The sequence below is a fragment of the Nanorana parkeri genome, unplaced genomic scaffold (assembly GCF_000935625.1).
Source record: "Nanorana parkeri isolate BGI_ZX_2015 unplaced genomic scaffold, ASM93562v1 scaffold413, whole genome shotgun sequence".
NCBI lineage: Eukaryota > Metazoa > Chordata > Amphibia > Anura > Dicroglossidae > Nanorana > Nanorana parkeri.
Genome location: NW_017306681.1, coordinates 425,555 through 441,938, shown reverse-complemented (window position 1 = coordinate 441,938; position 16,384 = coordinate 425,555). Strand labels below are relative to the sequence as shown.

Genomic DNA, 16,384 nt, shown 5'->3' with positions numbered 1-16,384 from the left:
ACATCTTATTGAAGGCTGGGTGGTTTATTACTAGAGATGGTGTAGAAATAGTATTATTGCTATATGCCTTTTTATCTTGACTCATTTATAGGTGTCAGGATCCAGAGCACCCCCAGGTGGCGCTGGAGCCGGGTCCTGCAGTTCCTGTGCTCGCCTGCGGGTGTCTCCAGCAGCCAGGAACTGTAAGGAACCTGCAGCTCCGGTACTCACCTGCGGGTGTGCCCCAGCTGTGACTGATCATCCCATCACCTGGTGCTTCCTGGGAGGGTATTTAGGCCCTCCCTGCAGTCAGGAAGCTGGGTCAGTATTGTGTTGCTAAACCTGACTGATTCCCATGTCCTGAACCTTGCTTTCTGAACCTTGCTTCCTATCTGAAAACCTGTCACCGACCCGGCTTGTTACCCGACCACTCTCCGTTGAATCCTGTTCCTGTACCGCGCTACCCTCCTGTTAACGACTCGGCTTGTACCTGACCACTCTTCTTGTATCCCGAGGCCTGCTGTACATCTGCAGGCCTGTTACCCCTCTTTGTTGGGTTTGTAGTTTTGTTGATGTGGAACCAATAAACTGTGCATATAACCCTATCCTGTGTGGGCATATTAATTTGGTCATCCTGCGTGGGTACCTGCATGTGGTGTGAGAACGCCTGTGCAGGTTACACTGACAATAGGTATCTCTGTTCTGTACCTTGTGTGACCTTTGTGCTTGTAAGCCATGTTTTCGATATATACTGTTAGCTTAATGTCATCTGTTTGTGTGTTCTTTTGTATGTTAATCTTTTAACATTTAAAGCAGAACTGGATTGTGAGCCTTGAAGCCTCATACCCTCACAGTAAAGCAGAAGGGTGGCACAGCTGAAGGCCAAAGCATATTCTTCACTATTGTGTCACTCAGTGTGCCCTGTTGTCCTTTTATCTCTGTTTAAAGTGGTTCGCTATACATGCATACTGGCGTGTTGTACATGACCACACTATACGGTACAATAGAAACGTGGGATGCTGGATTATTTATTATATTAGTCCTTCAAATTGACTGAATATGCACTTTAATTTTCCAATCGTGTAAATTGCATATGACTGACTATTCTGAATACCTAATCATGTGCAGCTAAAAAAGAAAAAAAGATAAACATGAATTTGCTTTTCATATGGTTGGATAATTGAAGTGAATATTCAGTTATCCAACCAAAGACACTTCATTTTAAAAACTCTAACTTTAATAAGCTGCGAAATTTGCCATGCGACACTAATTGGGACCAAATATTCTTGAATCTGAACACTGAGGACAAGTGGGAATATTTAAAAAAAAATGTAAATAGCCAAATTCACCAGTGCATTCCATTTACCAATAAATTCAAAACAGCAAAAGTTAAACCAGGGTGATTAACTAGCAAAGTAAAGGGATATATAAAAGAGAAGGAAATGGTCTTCACAAAATATAAGACGGAGGGGTCACCATCAAATACTACAAGGAATGCACCAAAAGATGCAAAAGAGCAATTAGGACTGCAAACATAGAATATGAACAACACATAGCAACAGAAATCAAAAGAAACCCCAAGACATTCTTTAAATACAGTCATGGCCAAAAATATTGGCACCCCTGCATTTCTGTCAGATAATGTACCACTTTGCGCATCAAATTGTTGCAATTACAAATGTTTAGGCATTCTCATGTTTATTTCTTTTGTTTGTGTTGGTATGACACAAAAAAGTGGAGAAAAAAAATCCAAATCTGACACATTCCAGATAAAACTCCAAAAATGGACTGGACAAAATTATTGGAACCATTCTTTAATATTTGGTAGCACAGCCCTTGGAAAAAATAACTGAAATGAATCGCTTCCTGTAACCATCAAAGAGTCTCTTACACCTCTCTACAGGAATTTTGGACCAAACAGGATACTATCCTGCATTAAAAGAGGGATTTTTGCAAGTGATAAAACCACAATTTTACCACTGTATAAATTACTAGTTTGGCCTCACCTTCAGTATGTGGTTCAGTTTTGGTCACCAACCCTCAGGAAAGATGTCCTCGAACATGAGAGAGTTCAGAGAAGGGCTACAAAATTAATAAAGTGGATGGAAGGCCTGAGTTATGAAGATCTCCTCCAGAAATTAAACTTGTTCTCAGAAAAGAGGAGCTTATGAGGGGACCTAATTGCAATTTCCAACTCATTATTGGGGACCACAATATCTGGAATTAGATGTTTATATTGAGAACTCTATTGATGACACGAGGACACAATAAGAGGTTAGAAGAGAGGTGGTTCAATCTTAGACTGCACATGGGGTTTTTACTGTGCAAGAGAGACAGCCAGGAGAGAGAGAGAGGAGAGACAGCCAGGGGAGAGAGTGAGGAAAGACAGCCAGGGGAGAGAGAGGAGAGACAGCCAGGGGAGAGAGAGGATAGACAGCCAGGGGAGAGAGAGGAGGGACAGCCAGGAGAGAGAGAGGAGGGACAGCCAGGAGAGAGAGAGAGAGGAGAGACAGCCAGGGCAGAGAGTGAGGAAAGACAGCCAGGAGGATGAGTGAGAAGAGACACTGAGGAGAAGCAGCCAGAAGAGAAAGAGGAGAGACATTCAGGGTAGAAAGTAAGGAGAGACAGCCAGGAGGATGAGTGAGGAGAGACAGCCAGGGCAGGGAGAGTAAGAAAAGACAGCTAGGAGAGAGAGTGAGGAGGGACAGCAAGGCGAGAGAGCAAGGAGAGACAGCCAGGGGAGAGAGTGAGGAGAGACAGCCAGGACAGAGAGAGGAGACACAGGCAGGAGAAAGAGAGGAGACACAGGCAGGAGAGAGATTGAGGAGAGATAGCGAGGAATGACTTCTTGTGTCCTCGATTCAGGGCCATATACTGCAGAACTTGGTAAATGGGCTAAAGCATAAAGTGTCTGAAAAAGTCACCAACTGCTGCGATCCATGTTTTTTTGGCATGAGGGACATAATGGGCAGTATGATAAAAACAACACTCACACAGGTTCCTCCTGCACCCTCCACAATCCTGGCTCTGAAGGGGGAGAGAGAGGGAGAGAGAGATAAAAACAAAGACAGAGAGAGAGAGAGAGATTGGAAATGTTGTATGAACTGTCAGAACCCAGTCACAGCAGAGGTCTACACCCATACAGTGCACAAAGCGCGGCTACATATGAGCAGTAACACAGGGACCCCGTGTTGCCACTTTCCACCTGACGATGTGACATCCTGTGTCTGGGTTTCAGCCGGCCTGAAATACGGACACAGCACATAAAGGACTCAAAACCTGGACTGTCCTGGTGAATGCCGGACGGTTGGCAATCCTAGTTGAGGTTTGATGACCTGCCCTTATTATAAATCTTCCTAGCTTTCAGTTTGTACTGGCCTTCAAAGCATGTGAAAGAATTGTCTGTTTTCCATTATGATGAGATTTACCAAAATCCAGGAAGCATCAGATTTCTTCTGGCAAATGTATTTCAGACATTTGGCACTGTTGTAACAATTAATGGCATCAGAATATGAATACCTAAGCTTATGACATGCATTCTTTAACTGCGAGTAAATATTACAACTGTTTTGGTTTGAACAGAGCAAACAGACACAGAGATAACTATCTGGGTTGCTGTTTGATAAAGATTAACATTATATGGGCAGAATGAGAGCGTAGAAAGATGATTGGCTAGCACACCACAAGCAGCAGGTATAAATGACAGTACAACTCAGGGGCTTCAAGTTTGTATATTGACAGCAACATAAAATAAACAATGAGTGGATGTCCGTTTATGGGAAGGAAATTTCAGTAAGTATAAGATCTTTGCTATAAAATATTTCTACATTTTTACAGTCACAGTTTACATAATTGTAATATGTATTCTTTTAAGACATACATTTAATGAACTATCGCTGGAAGACAAAAATGGGGACAATTCCCAAGATGGATTAAACAAAGCTAGCAAGGGAGGAATCATATATGGAGACTATCTACAGGTAAGTCCTTATATACTGATTTTCATATCCTTTTGCTGTATTGACACACAGTTTTGGAAAAATATAAACAGTACATGTTTTTTAGTTAAAGGAGTACGTTGCAAAACCTCCCGGTGTGATAATGAGAGTCTTTACTACCATTGCTGGCCTGTAGCAAAACCCATTAAATGTTTTAGCATTTTCATTGAACTTCTAATGAATGCGATTTATGTTTTTAAAGAGAAAAGAGAGTTTAGCTATTATCTAGAAATGTTGTTTTCCCCATGTTTTTACAGCTGCCACTCATCAGCAACATTTTAAATGATCACTAACTGATTACAGGTATTAGAGAGTTGTATAAGCTCCTCCAAAAAAAAATGGCAAATGGTAATGCATGCTTGCATCTCATAGCCATGAATGTTTATAAAGAATCCAGTCACACCCAGTGCTATGCTTATCTCTGAAGAACAATAGTGATTGGTTGGGAAATCCATTTAGGCCATTCAACTTTTTTATACCCAAAAGGCCACTGTTGTCTGCTCACATGTTAATGGGACCATAGATACTACAATCATTGCATAATCCGAAACAAATCAACTAAGACCATATGGTGGTCAAAAGCAAAACATGATTGATGTCTGTTTTGGCCAAATTCTATCAGCTCAGGCATTACCCTAGGCACCAGCAGACGATATTCAAAACCGGACACTCCTAGCAAACTGATTTTTGGAGTAACAGTAACTTGCCATGTTGGATAAGCCAAAGCCTGAGGTAGCTGGTTGCAATCCCCTTCCTTAATTACAGGCATAAACATGTACATTCAGGGGATTTAGCAATGCATGTTTATGTGCCAGTCTGTAAAAAAAAGTATCCTCAAGACATCAGATCGTGCTGTAGAATTACCTACCAGCTAAATGTCTATTGGAATCACTAAAAGATAGGTCTTTATTAAGGCTGGTTACTGATGATGGATAATCTTCACTTCACAGCTTAATACGTACATGGAAACTGTTCTCCCTGCCAAGGGATAATCTGTTTTACAGCAATTAAGTAAATTCGCTTTAGTACATTATTGGAATGGAAGTAGCAAAACGTTAAATATAATGTATTTTTTTTAGCTTGATAAAGTGCTGGACTCACAGGTACTACAGAGTGAACTGAAGGGAAACAAAATTCACGATGAACACCTTTTCATTGTCACTCATCAAGGTAAGCATATAAAACTGCATTTTTATGTACCTGCTTCCAGTTATTAAAGCAGCTTTTTTTTATTTCTGGGGACATTTTTTTATTAACCCTTGCAGTGGGCCTACCCCCGCACCGCATGGGTTAAGTGCTTGTTTTAGTCTAGGGAGGAAATTAACAGTTATATTCACCCGATCCTTGGTGCCAGCCGGCTCTGACAGCACTCCCTCCAGCCTGTCTCCACTGCAATGGTATGTCCTCTGGGGTCCTCATGTCCTATACACTGTGTATAGAATGTGATGACTTGGGGACCTTAAAACGCTGCAGCAGAGGAGGAGTGAGGTTCCAGGGACCGGTCTAAGAGCAAGCCAGCTCCAAGCATCACTTTGTTATTTTCCTCCCTAGACCAAAATGAACACTTAACCCTTGCAGTGTGGGGCTAGCCACACTGCAAGGGTTAAAAAAAATCCATAGAGTTCTCGTTTAACCCTTTCCCCTTTAAACTGACTCCTTTTACATTTGTAAAGCCAACTATCGGCTTTACAATGGAAGCGATTCCAACGCATCTGCCAGATCACTTCGAGGGGCCGGGTTAGTGCACGACCCCCCCCCCCACCTTGTTTCCCTACTTTGGCTGCCCCTTCTCGGGTGTCAGTGGGAAGCAGGTTAGGAGAACAGCGGATATCCTCCCCTCTGAATGGGACCGGGAGCAAAGCTGATTGCATCACTTCAGGTCCCATAGCTGTCATTGCTTGGCTGCAAAAGCCAATGAATACGCTATTGAAGCACAATAAGCGGGCTAGCCTCGCACTGCAGGGGGTTAAGTGTTCATTTTGGTCTAGGAGGAAAATAAAGTGATCCTCAGAGCCGGTTTGATCTTAGACCTGCCCCTGGAATCTCCCTTCAGGGGCATATTGGGTATATATATATTTGTTGTAACCTCAACTGTTATATTTTACAAACAAAATGTGCATTATATTGTGTTTTTGGGCACTAAAATTAACTTAACTGCATTTTATACTATATTTTTGGGTTTGATGAAGAGTTGCGCTAATATTGTACGGCATAAAAATTTGCAACTGCCACCATTTTATTCTACAGGATCTGTGCTTTCAAAAAATATCGATCATCGAAAATAGCGATCGTAGTTTTCGTATGTAGGTGCACTCAAAGTGTCTTTACATTGATATGCGCAACGCTTGCAGGGCGGGGGACTTTAAAAAAACTTTTCTTATTTTTACATTTAATTTTATTTGATCTAATTTTTTAAAAAACTTTTTAAAATTATTTTTTACTTTACTTTATTGCTATCACATAAGGGGACTTACAAGCCCCCTATGTGATAGCACATTGGAGGTGACAGGTAAGCTTTAAGGTGATACTATGGGTCTAAAAGACCCACAGTGTCACCATTCCACTGCAAGTTAGCAATTGGAGTACAGATCGTGCTCCAATAGCTTATTGCCCAGCTTCTGGAGCCAAGCAATGACAGCTAAAGGACCGGAAGTGATGCAATTGCTTCCAATTCCAAGGAGCGGGAAGAAGATCGGCGAATAGATGTTCTTCAGTCTCCTCACTGGCTTTCCGCTGAACCCGGCATGCTGGTCCCAGGTCCAAAGGAGGGGCAGCTGTGCCTGGGAAGCGAAGCTTCAGGTGGGGAGGGGGCACACTCTGCAACAGCCCCTGGAATCGCTTCCACTGTAAAGTTGACAGTTGGCTTTACAAATGTAAACAGCATCTGTTTAAAGGGGCCACCGATGTATAATTTCTATACTGTATTGTTTTAATCTTCTCTACAACACTGTGATTTAATCTTACATGTAACAGAACATATTTAATAAGAGATGTCAGAGGGTCATCAATCTCCAGGGGTATATTTTGATAAAATTGTTTATAGTAATCAAAAACTCACAAACCTCTGATACTAGAAATTTCAACATGCAACAAATGGTCACCAAAATTGTATAAACCTCATTTTCCAAGTGTTCTCTATGCAGTACATTGCCTAAAGGAAATATAAAAGGCATTAGTTTATTTTCCTTAAATTTTATTTGCAGAATGATAATAATTTATCCTGTAATTTTCTTTATTGTATTGCAGCTTATGAACTTTGGTTTAAGCAGATTCTTTGGGAGTTAGACTCGGTTCGAGCTATCTTTCAGAATGGACATGTAAGTAAAACATTACACAGAGCACCCAGTAAGTGTTAGGTAAATGTTTCTTGCTTTTTACATATTGGTATATATTAGCAGTTCTTTTTCCCTGCAGTTTATTGTTAAAACATATTTAAACCCCAAAACACAGAACAATATATATTGCAACTTACTAGCCCTTAGATGTGGTGGATGCATTAAGTTTTTTGTTTTGTTTTTTAGACTTTTTGTTACCTTTTTTTATAACCTGGTGAGTCACTTCTGTCCTAGGGTGACAATGCTCACTCAGTGTGGTGTATCTATGAAGAAGCAGAGTTAAGACTACAGAACACCTTTCCCTCTTCTCATCCCTATTACACAGCGGGAATGCATTTTGCAGTTTACAGTAGACATGTGCACAGGCAAAAAATTTGTTTAGTTTAGTTTTGATTCAGATTTTGTGTTATTCGGGTGTGAAAGTCAATTCGGATTCGGAATTTGGATTCGGACGAAATTCGTTAGCAGTAGTTCGTTCGAACGGTCGTTTCGTTTTCGTTTCTCATTAGTTTCTCATTCGTTTGCTGCAGCAAAATTACATTTGAGGGGAAACATTTTTTTTCTCCTTCTCTAATGTCACTTTGCTGCAACGAACGAATGAATACGAAACGAACATTCGAACAAACTACCGCTAACTAATTTTGGAAACGGAAATTCGGATTCGATTGCATTCGTTATATCTGTAATTCGGAATTCGAATACATCCGAATGTCTGAATTTCTGAAAATTTGTCCGAATTTCGTTTCAGAACGAAACAAATCGCACATGTCTAGTTTACAGAAGATAGCTGAATATGATTGAAGGCTGATAAGATTGTTTAAAATTTCAGTTCAGTGCACAGGAAATTTACAGAAATTCTGGCAGGGTAAATTAACAGATATTTTTCTGTACCTGCAGAAAATGTTCTTAGCCTGAAAAAGAAAAATTCAGCCACCACATTTTCTATGGTTTAGGTAAGGTGAGCCAAAAAAAAGGGTAAGGCTTAGATTTTGGTTTAGATAGAGTTGACTTTAAAGGTAAATTTACATTTTTGTGTTCAGTAGTGTGTATTTGTCGTGAGTTAACTTGTGCAGTGTTAAGGCAGTCCATTGAACTAATGCGTTGCCAATGCACCTAGATGTTCCAAAAATAAGATGTGTCTAGCATCAGGTCAATGAAACTCCTGGGATATTGATCAGGTCAGTTAAGTAGCAGAGGGGGTTGTTAATCAGTTTCAGCTGCTTTGGTGTTAATGAAATTAACAACAGGTGCACTAGATGGGCAAAAATGAGATGACCTCCAAAACAGGAATGGTTTTACAGGTGGAGGCCACATGCATTTTTTTCCCCTACTCATCTTTCTTACTGTTTTTCACTAGTTTTGCATTTAGCTAGAGTCAGTGTCACTACTGGTAGCATGAGGCAATACCCGAACCCTATAGAGGTTGCACAGGCATGTCAACTCCTCCATGATGGCACATCAATACGTACCATTGCCAGAAGGTTTGCTGTGTCTCCCACTGAAAAAGAGAATGATATAACCAGAGAACAGACCCAATGAAGATTAACCCCCTTATTTTTGGATGTTAATCTGGTTTGTATGTGGTATTCAACAACCCTCTACTGTCATGTAACACTAGAGCAAAAAGGAGAGATGATCTAAAGGAGATCAAATCAAGACCAGTAATAATGAGAGTCGGGGTACCTTATCTAGTACAAAAATAGTTTATTCAAATATAATAAAAACACAGATCAACAAAGGAGATCAACAACCACCACCTGAAACCCCATCAAAATTGATTAAACTAACAAACAAAACACTTGTTAAAAGATTTTCTCTTTTTCATGTTAGGGTCAGTGATGGTCTGGGGAGGCATATCCATGGAGGGATGCACAGACCTCTACAGGCTAGACAATGGCACCCTGTCTGCCATTAGGTATCGGTATGAAATCCTTGGACCCATTATCAGACCCTACGCTAGTGCAGTGGGTCCTGGGTTCCTCCTGGTGCACGACAATGCCCAGCCTCATGTGGAGAGAGTATGCAGCCAGTTCCTCGAGGATGAAGGAATTGATACCATTAAATGGCCGCCACGCTCGCCCGACCTGAATCCGATAGAACACCTCTGGGACATTATGTCTCGGTCCATCCACCGCCGCCAGGTTGCACCTCAGTCTGTTCAGGGGCTCAGTGATTCCCTGGTTCATATGTGGGAGGAGATACCCCAGGACACCATCTGTCGTCTCATTAGGAGCATACCCTGACGTTGTCAGACATCCATTACAAGCACGTGGGGGCCATACAAACTAATGAGTACCATTTTGAGTTGCTGCAATAAAATTTCAGCACAATGGACCAGCCTGCTGCATCATTTGTTCACTTTGATTTTTGGGGTGTCTTTAAATTCAGCCCTCTGTAGGTTGATAATTTTGCATTTCCATCAAACAATGTGGCATCCTTTCGTTCCCAACACATTACCCAGTTCAGTATACAGTAGATATCCAGCATTATATGTTTCCCTAATGAGATCTGATGTGTTTTCAAAGTGTTCCTTTAATTTTTTTGAGCAGTGTACTATGGTGTTGGAATGACAATGCAGCAACTCATGTAATGTGCATGGTCACACATTGTGGGACAGTGTGTTACCACACAATAGTCTAACACAATAGTCTAAATTATTTTTTTTTGTACATCTACAACTCTACATTGAAGGGGTCAACCACATCAGTTGAACAGGATTCATCTTTAACAAATAAAAAAACCCATAGATTGTTTTTTTTACATCATCTTGACTTATAATCCTATATAAGGCTGCAAGCAATGTATATAGTGCTATCAGTGTGATTTTGTCCGCGAAAAATTAAAAAAACAGGATTTATTACTGGATAAGAAAAGTGAATATTCACAAATTTTTTTTAAGGGAACATCCTGGACTTCTTTAGTAAATCTTCCTAAAGATGTGTGGGTTCAGGTGCAAAATGTGCCCCATGGGTGATACATTAGATAAGTCACTTACAACAATTGAGTTCTTACTTAATTTTGTGTGTCTTCATATCTGATTAATTTCTATTCTGATAATGTCAGACATTTTCAATCGGAGCACAATGTTTTTTTTTTTTGTGTGACCTCCTTTCTGTGAAGTACAGTCACATTTATTTTCTGTCCTCCTCTAGGTGAGAGATGAAAGAAACATGCTGAAAGTTGTGACACGTATTCAAAGGATTACAATGATTCTGAAACTTCTGGTGGAACAGTTCTCAGTTCTAGAAACCATGACCGCAATGGACTTCTTCGAGTTCAGGTAGGACTTTACTTTTAACAGATGATAATGTCCTAATAATCTCACCCACTTTATAGAACCTTTTGGGAGAACAAATATTTACAATAAACCAACATCTTAAGATGGCGGTAAGGATGCTTTACAATGGGGCTCATTGTGTTTGTAGTCATAGTCACTGGTCAGTTATGTTCTTGTATTGATCATAAATCACGTATGGGAAATTTTACTTTTCAATTTTTTTTGATCCAAAGGGAATACCTATCCCCTGCCTCTGGCTTTCAGAGCTTGCAGTTTCGACTATTAGAAAATAAAATTGGTGTTCCAGAAATTCTAAGGGTTCCTTATAACAGACGTCATTACCGAGATAACTTCAAAGGAAAAGAGAATGAAATGCTGCTTAAATCAGAGGAGGAGCCCACCTTGTTGGGTTTGGTGGAGGTAAGTCACTTGATCTAAACATAAAGGCGTTCAGATGTAACTGGTCTGTTCCATTAAAGTGACACAAAACTCACATAACTACAGGTGAAACTCGAATAATTAGAATATCGTGCAAAGTTCATTTATTTCACTAAAGCAACTTAAAAGGTGAAACTAATATATGAGATAGACTCATTACATGCAAAGCAAAATAATTCAAGCCGTGATTTGTCATAATTGTGATGATTATGGCTTACAGCTCATGAAAACTCCAAGAACCCCAAATCCACAACCTCAAACAAGTAGATTATTACATGCAATCAATAAAACAAGGATTGTACATAGAACAATATCGGACCTCTGAAAAGTACAAGCATGCATATGTACTCAGTACTTGGTTTGGGCCCCTTTTGCAGAACTTACTGCAATTACTTTTGCACGATATTCTAATTATTCGAGTTTCACCTGTAATAACAAAAATATAGCTTATTTGTGATACACAAATAAGATAAATTTTTATTAATGGTTAAGGTACTTGAATGTATTTTTAAGATTTATCTCCTGAGTTTAGTGTCACTTTAAAGCAGAACACAGACTAGCTATAATACAGCCATTTTATTCAATCAGATTTTTCCATAGTCAGATCAGTTCCAGGATTATCGATTGCTTATTTAGAATTACTGCACTTTGCACATTTTCAGTCAATTTTATGGTACTGGTCTTTTGTATCTCACTACATAACTAAGCAAAGAGAATATAACTGGATAGTTACCATTAGTATATCAAAGTTTCCAGTTGAGAACTAGAAATTGTTATTAAGAACAGAGAAATAGATGAACCATATAATTCCAACCATTTTGCACCTAATATGTATACGTAGACAAGAATGACCATGATATTTTATTCCTGTTATATATTTAAGGCATGGCTTGAACGTACACCCGGATTGGAAGAAGCTGTATTTAATTTCTGGGGAAAATTACAGAGCAATATAATTAAAGGATTAGAGGAAGAGTTCCAGAAAGCAAAGGTATATACAGGCAGCCATTTGTATGGCTCTTCCTTATTATCATATAACCAGACATTAATTTATCATACTAATCTCCTAATTAAGGTTGTTTGTATGTGTATTATTGATCAAACCGTACTACATGTTTGCTCAACATTAAATACCATTTAAATGGCATTTGGAACATAATTTCTCCTGAATATAGTAAAAAATAAAACCCGCAGTGGTGATTAAATACCACCAAAATAAAGCTCTATCTGTCCCCAAAAAATGGTATAAAATTCATTTCAGTACAGCGTTGTGTGACGGAATAAATGTCAGTCAAAGTACTGCAGCGCTGAATACTGAAAAATGGCCTGGCCAGGTAGGGGATCTAAACACCTGGTCTTCAAGCAGTTAATGAGTGTGGTTCTAACCAAGCATGTTCACCTGGGGATGGATGTTCAGAGATGCGGGATCTTGGTTATTAAAGTGACTTTTTTTGTATGTATATTAATCAGGTACATTTTCCAATGTGCTACCGTATACATCTGTAAACTCTGTGTAAACTATGCAAAAGAAAAAGAAAAAAAGGTTTGGTGCTTAAAGCAGTAATTTTCATTAAGGCTAAACCAGATTCAGAGGATAAAGAAGAACAGCTGGCAGAGCTGCAGAAGCAAAAGGAAGTGTTTACTGCTTTATTCGATGAGAAGCGACATGAACATCTTGTTAGTAAAGGTACAAATACTATTCTTTATGTAATCTTTAAATCCAAATATGTGCTCTCCCCAGTATGCGCATGACCACTAAACTTTAAACTAAAAAGTAATATGTCCTCAGAGATGTAAAATATATATATACACAGGAACCATGTCTGTTTTTCTAAAAAAAAAGAAATGTACTATGTGAACAGTGCACTATTGTGCAGTACAATCAACAAGCAATCAGCTACATTATTTTACCTGCTTTAAGGTGGCCACAAGGGAATCTGATTGGCTGGTACAGATTGTTGCATTGGGCATGTCATTACAGTTTTATGTGTTGCTATATTCAATATTCATGAATCTACAAATTGAAAGGTGATCTCCCCAACAGAAACATTATTTTAACACCTATCACAGAATGAGAAACATTTTAAAGTGTAGTGATAATATTATACCCTTATTATGGGATTTCAACATGCAATATTTTTAAACAGGTGAAAGAAGGCTGTCATACAAAGCTCTGAAGGGGGCTTTAATGATCTACTTCTACAGGTATGCTGAAATTACACAGTTCTAATTTAAGTATGATGAAAAACTATATTCAGTAACACATTTATTGTGCTATTGTGTCGTGCTAGGGAGGAACCACGCTTCCAGGTCCCATTTCAACTGCTCACCTCTCTAATGGATATTGATGTACTGATGACCAAATGGAGATGTAAGCATTGCATACGTTTATATGTTCTTAGTGTATTCAATAAGCGTTATATGAGGATACTTTATCACCATGACATAAGATTTATACTTTTATTACAAATCATTGCAATAGGCAGTTATGTATGTACAGTGAGGGAGGTGTGGACCCTTGTAGGGTCTTCATTGATGTCTCTGTCCCTGCTGGGGAGATTTAGGCTAACCATACACACCTAATTTCTCTCATTCACCCTGTGGGCTAAATGAGAGAAACTAAACAGATTATTCCATCCATGCTAAATCAGCTATTGTAATTATGATAGCCACAGCAACCATGGTTGTCTGAATACCCGAACAGTAACTGTATCTGATAGGATCTGCTGATAATTTTTCAACCAACTCAGTCATTTTTTTAATAGACTGTTGTTGAACCAGTTGGTGCCATGAGGGTGTGGAGGAGAACAGGAGAATTCAGACTAAATACGAGCCATGTATGGCTAGCTTTACTCTATTAGTTCTGGTGACTATTGCCACATGAACAGGGGCATTGTTTGCTGTGACTAGGACATGAAAGAAATTCTCACAGACAACAAAAAAGAATCTTACTGGACTTCAAACATTCAATAAACTATTTTAAATTTTTTTTACAGATGTACTTTTAATAAAAAAAAAATGTGACTTATAGTGGACATGGACAGGAAGTTCTCTCACAGATAATGGGAAATGAAAGGTCTGTAGGTTCTCTACTGCTCAAGGCATTGAGATTTACTAGGCCCCCTTCACACTGTCTGATCCGGAGGGATCTGTGCATGGACAGTGACATCCATGTCCATCCAGTTTTTTCCTCCATTGCAAAAACCGAAATGACCGGCCCCATGTTGGTCTAGGGGGAATCGGATGTAAATGGATGTGTCCGTTTACATCAGATTACCTCCAATCTGGTACGATCAGGTCCGGACCTGACCAGCGCTGGAGGCAACCAGATGTAAATGGACTTCCCATCAGTTTAGATTCTGCTGCCCATAGACTTACATTGGGCATCCAATCGGGTCTGTCAGAAAAATGAGGGGAAAAAAAGAGGACCAGATCGGACCTCACGTCTGAAAGGGGCCTTAAACTTATATATGAGATGCTTGTGCAAGCTCATTATTGTCCAAGTGTAACTCATTCCTGACTTATTATCCCAAGCAATGCCTTTGGTCTGAGCAATATCTCTCTGTTTAGGCTGCAGGAGTGATCAGTGTAGGAGAAGTGCCAATTCCACGGTTACATACTGACATCTGTCATTTTCTCCATTAGATAATCATGTGTGCATGGTGCACCGAATGATTGGCAGCAAAGCCGGGACAGGTGGTTCATCAGGTTACCACTACCTCCGTTCAACCGTGAGGTGAGATTATTTGCTCAGAAAGTAAATGCAGTACTAATGTTATGCACAATATATTTGGTATTTTTTAATGCATTAGCAAAGGTTGATAGTTGTAGGTACATGAGAAACAACAATAGTGAAACTGCCGGTAAGTCGAAGTTTTTTTTAAATTTGAACAGGCATAAAACTTTAGTAGTTTGCGACATGACTCGTCCAACCCTCCACTATAGCAACGGTTAAATGTTTGTTTAGTCTAGGGGAGGTTTAAAGTAGAGGAATACTTACATTATTGCTTGCTCCTCTGACAACTGCCACTCTTCTCCACTCCTGTAATGTGGACGGGTCCTCAAGGTCATCACCAACAATGCAGGACTGCTGTTCCCCCACTGTACTGGATGGGGTCTGAGAGGTGGTGGCCACATGACCAACAATGAGAAGTAGGCACCCTTCTGCCCGGCAACCCTCAAAATTCTCATCCGAACGGTGCTTGCATTGAATCAGCTGCTACCTCCGTTCAGTTATTCTGACAGCGGCTGCTGGGCTCTGTCAGAATACAATGCAAAGAGCAGGGGATTCGTCAGTCAACGCTCGTGAGCGTTGATGGAGGAATCTGCCCTTTTTTTTCATTCAGCCCAGGGGTTAAAAAAAAAAAAAAGAACTGTGTGTACCCCACTTAAGTATATGATCACATGCCTGTATACATTGCAAAAATAGCCAAAACACTACCACACACCCAGATGACTAACTGGAGAACCTGTCTGTACAACTTTTTAAAGGAAAATGTTTTAACTAACTAACTATGGTATCAAACTTTTTTTCCCAACAGTGACAGATATAAAGTTTTTGTAGATCTGTTCAATCTTTCAACATTTTTGATACCAAGAGACTGGGTACCCCGACTGAACCCGAGCGTCCACAAATTTCTGTACACCGCAGAATATTGCGACAGTTCCTACTTCAGCAGTGAGGATTCTGACTGAGGAGATTATATACAGCCGTCTGCCAGCCGTTTATACTGTTCATACTGCTTGTTCTAAAGCAATCAAACCTTCATAGAAAATGCTTGAAAAGAAAAATACAACGTTTTTGTACTTAAATTGTATTTATAGCCAACATTTGTTTTTTCTATTTTTGTATAGAATTGGTGAAGTTTGGAACCCCTATTAGGTTTTCCAGCTATCCAGGGCTACGTTATAGAGATTGCCCCCCACTTTCTATTCTGTAAACAACCTTTCGCTGTTGTATTTTCCCTCACTTCCTGTCCTGAGGGCAACCTTTTTTTTACCAGACAGGAAGCTATTTCTCCAAAAGAGCCTGGCAGGAGTGTAAACCTTTGCTCTATCAAAATCTGAAAACAAAAATGTTTGGCTATAGATACAGTTTAATAGGATAATGAATATATTGTATCCTAATTCATATATCTGGGATTCAAAAAGCTAAGCATTAAAAAAAAATCAGTCTAATAGTAAGTAATAGAACAAGAAACATTGTTATAACAACAACAAAAATCTATACCTCAAATTGCTATATCCTTGTATGGAATCACAGGTTAATAAAGGAAACAAAAATATTTGTAGTGCCATGTAGATATCTGAATGTATAAAATATATAGCCATTAGTATGTATGTATGTATGTGTATAT

At 39.5% G+C, this 16,384-nt stretch overlaps 1 protein-coding gene across 1 annotated transcript; it reads left to right on the top strand.

Moving 5' to 3' along the window:
• Positions 1-3,736: 3,736 nt before the first annotated feature.
• On the top strand, positions 3,737-15,722 carry TDO2 (tryptophan 2,3-dioxygenase). Its single transcript, XM_018559715.1, has 12 exons — positions 3,737-3,771; positions 3,854-3,959; positions 5,057-5,147; positions 7,224-7,294; positions 10,465-10,592; positions 10,823-11,009; positions 11,911-12,018; positions 12,603-12,714; positions 13,175-13,232; positions 13,319-13,398; positions 14,673-14,763; positions 15,569-15,722. The coding sequence occupies exons 1-12, from the start codon at positions 3,737-3,739 to the stop codon at positions 15,720-15,722; spliced, it is 1,221 nt and encodes a 406-aa protein (XP_018415217.1).
• Positions 15,723-16,384: the final 662 nt, after the last annotated feature.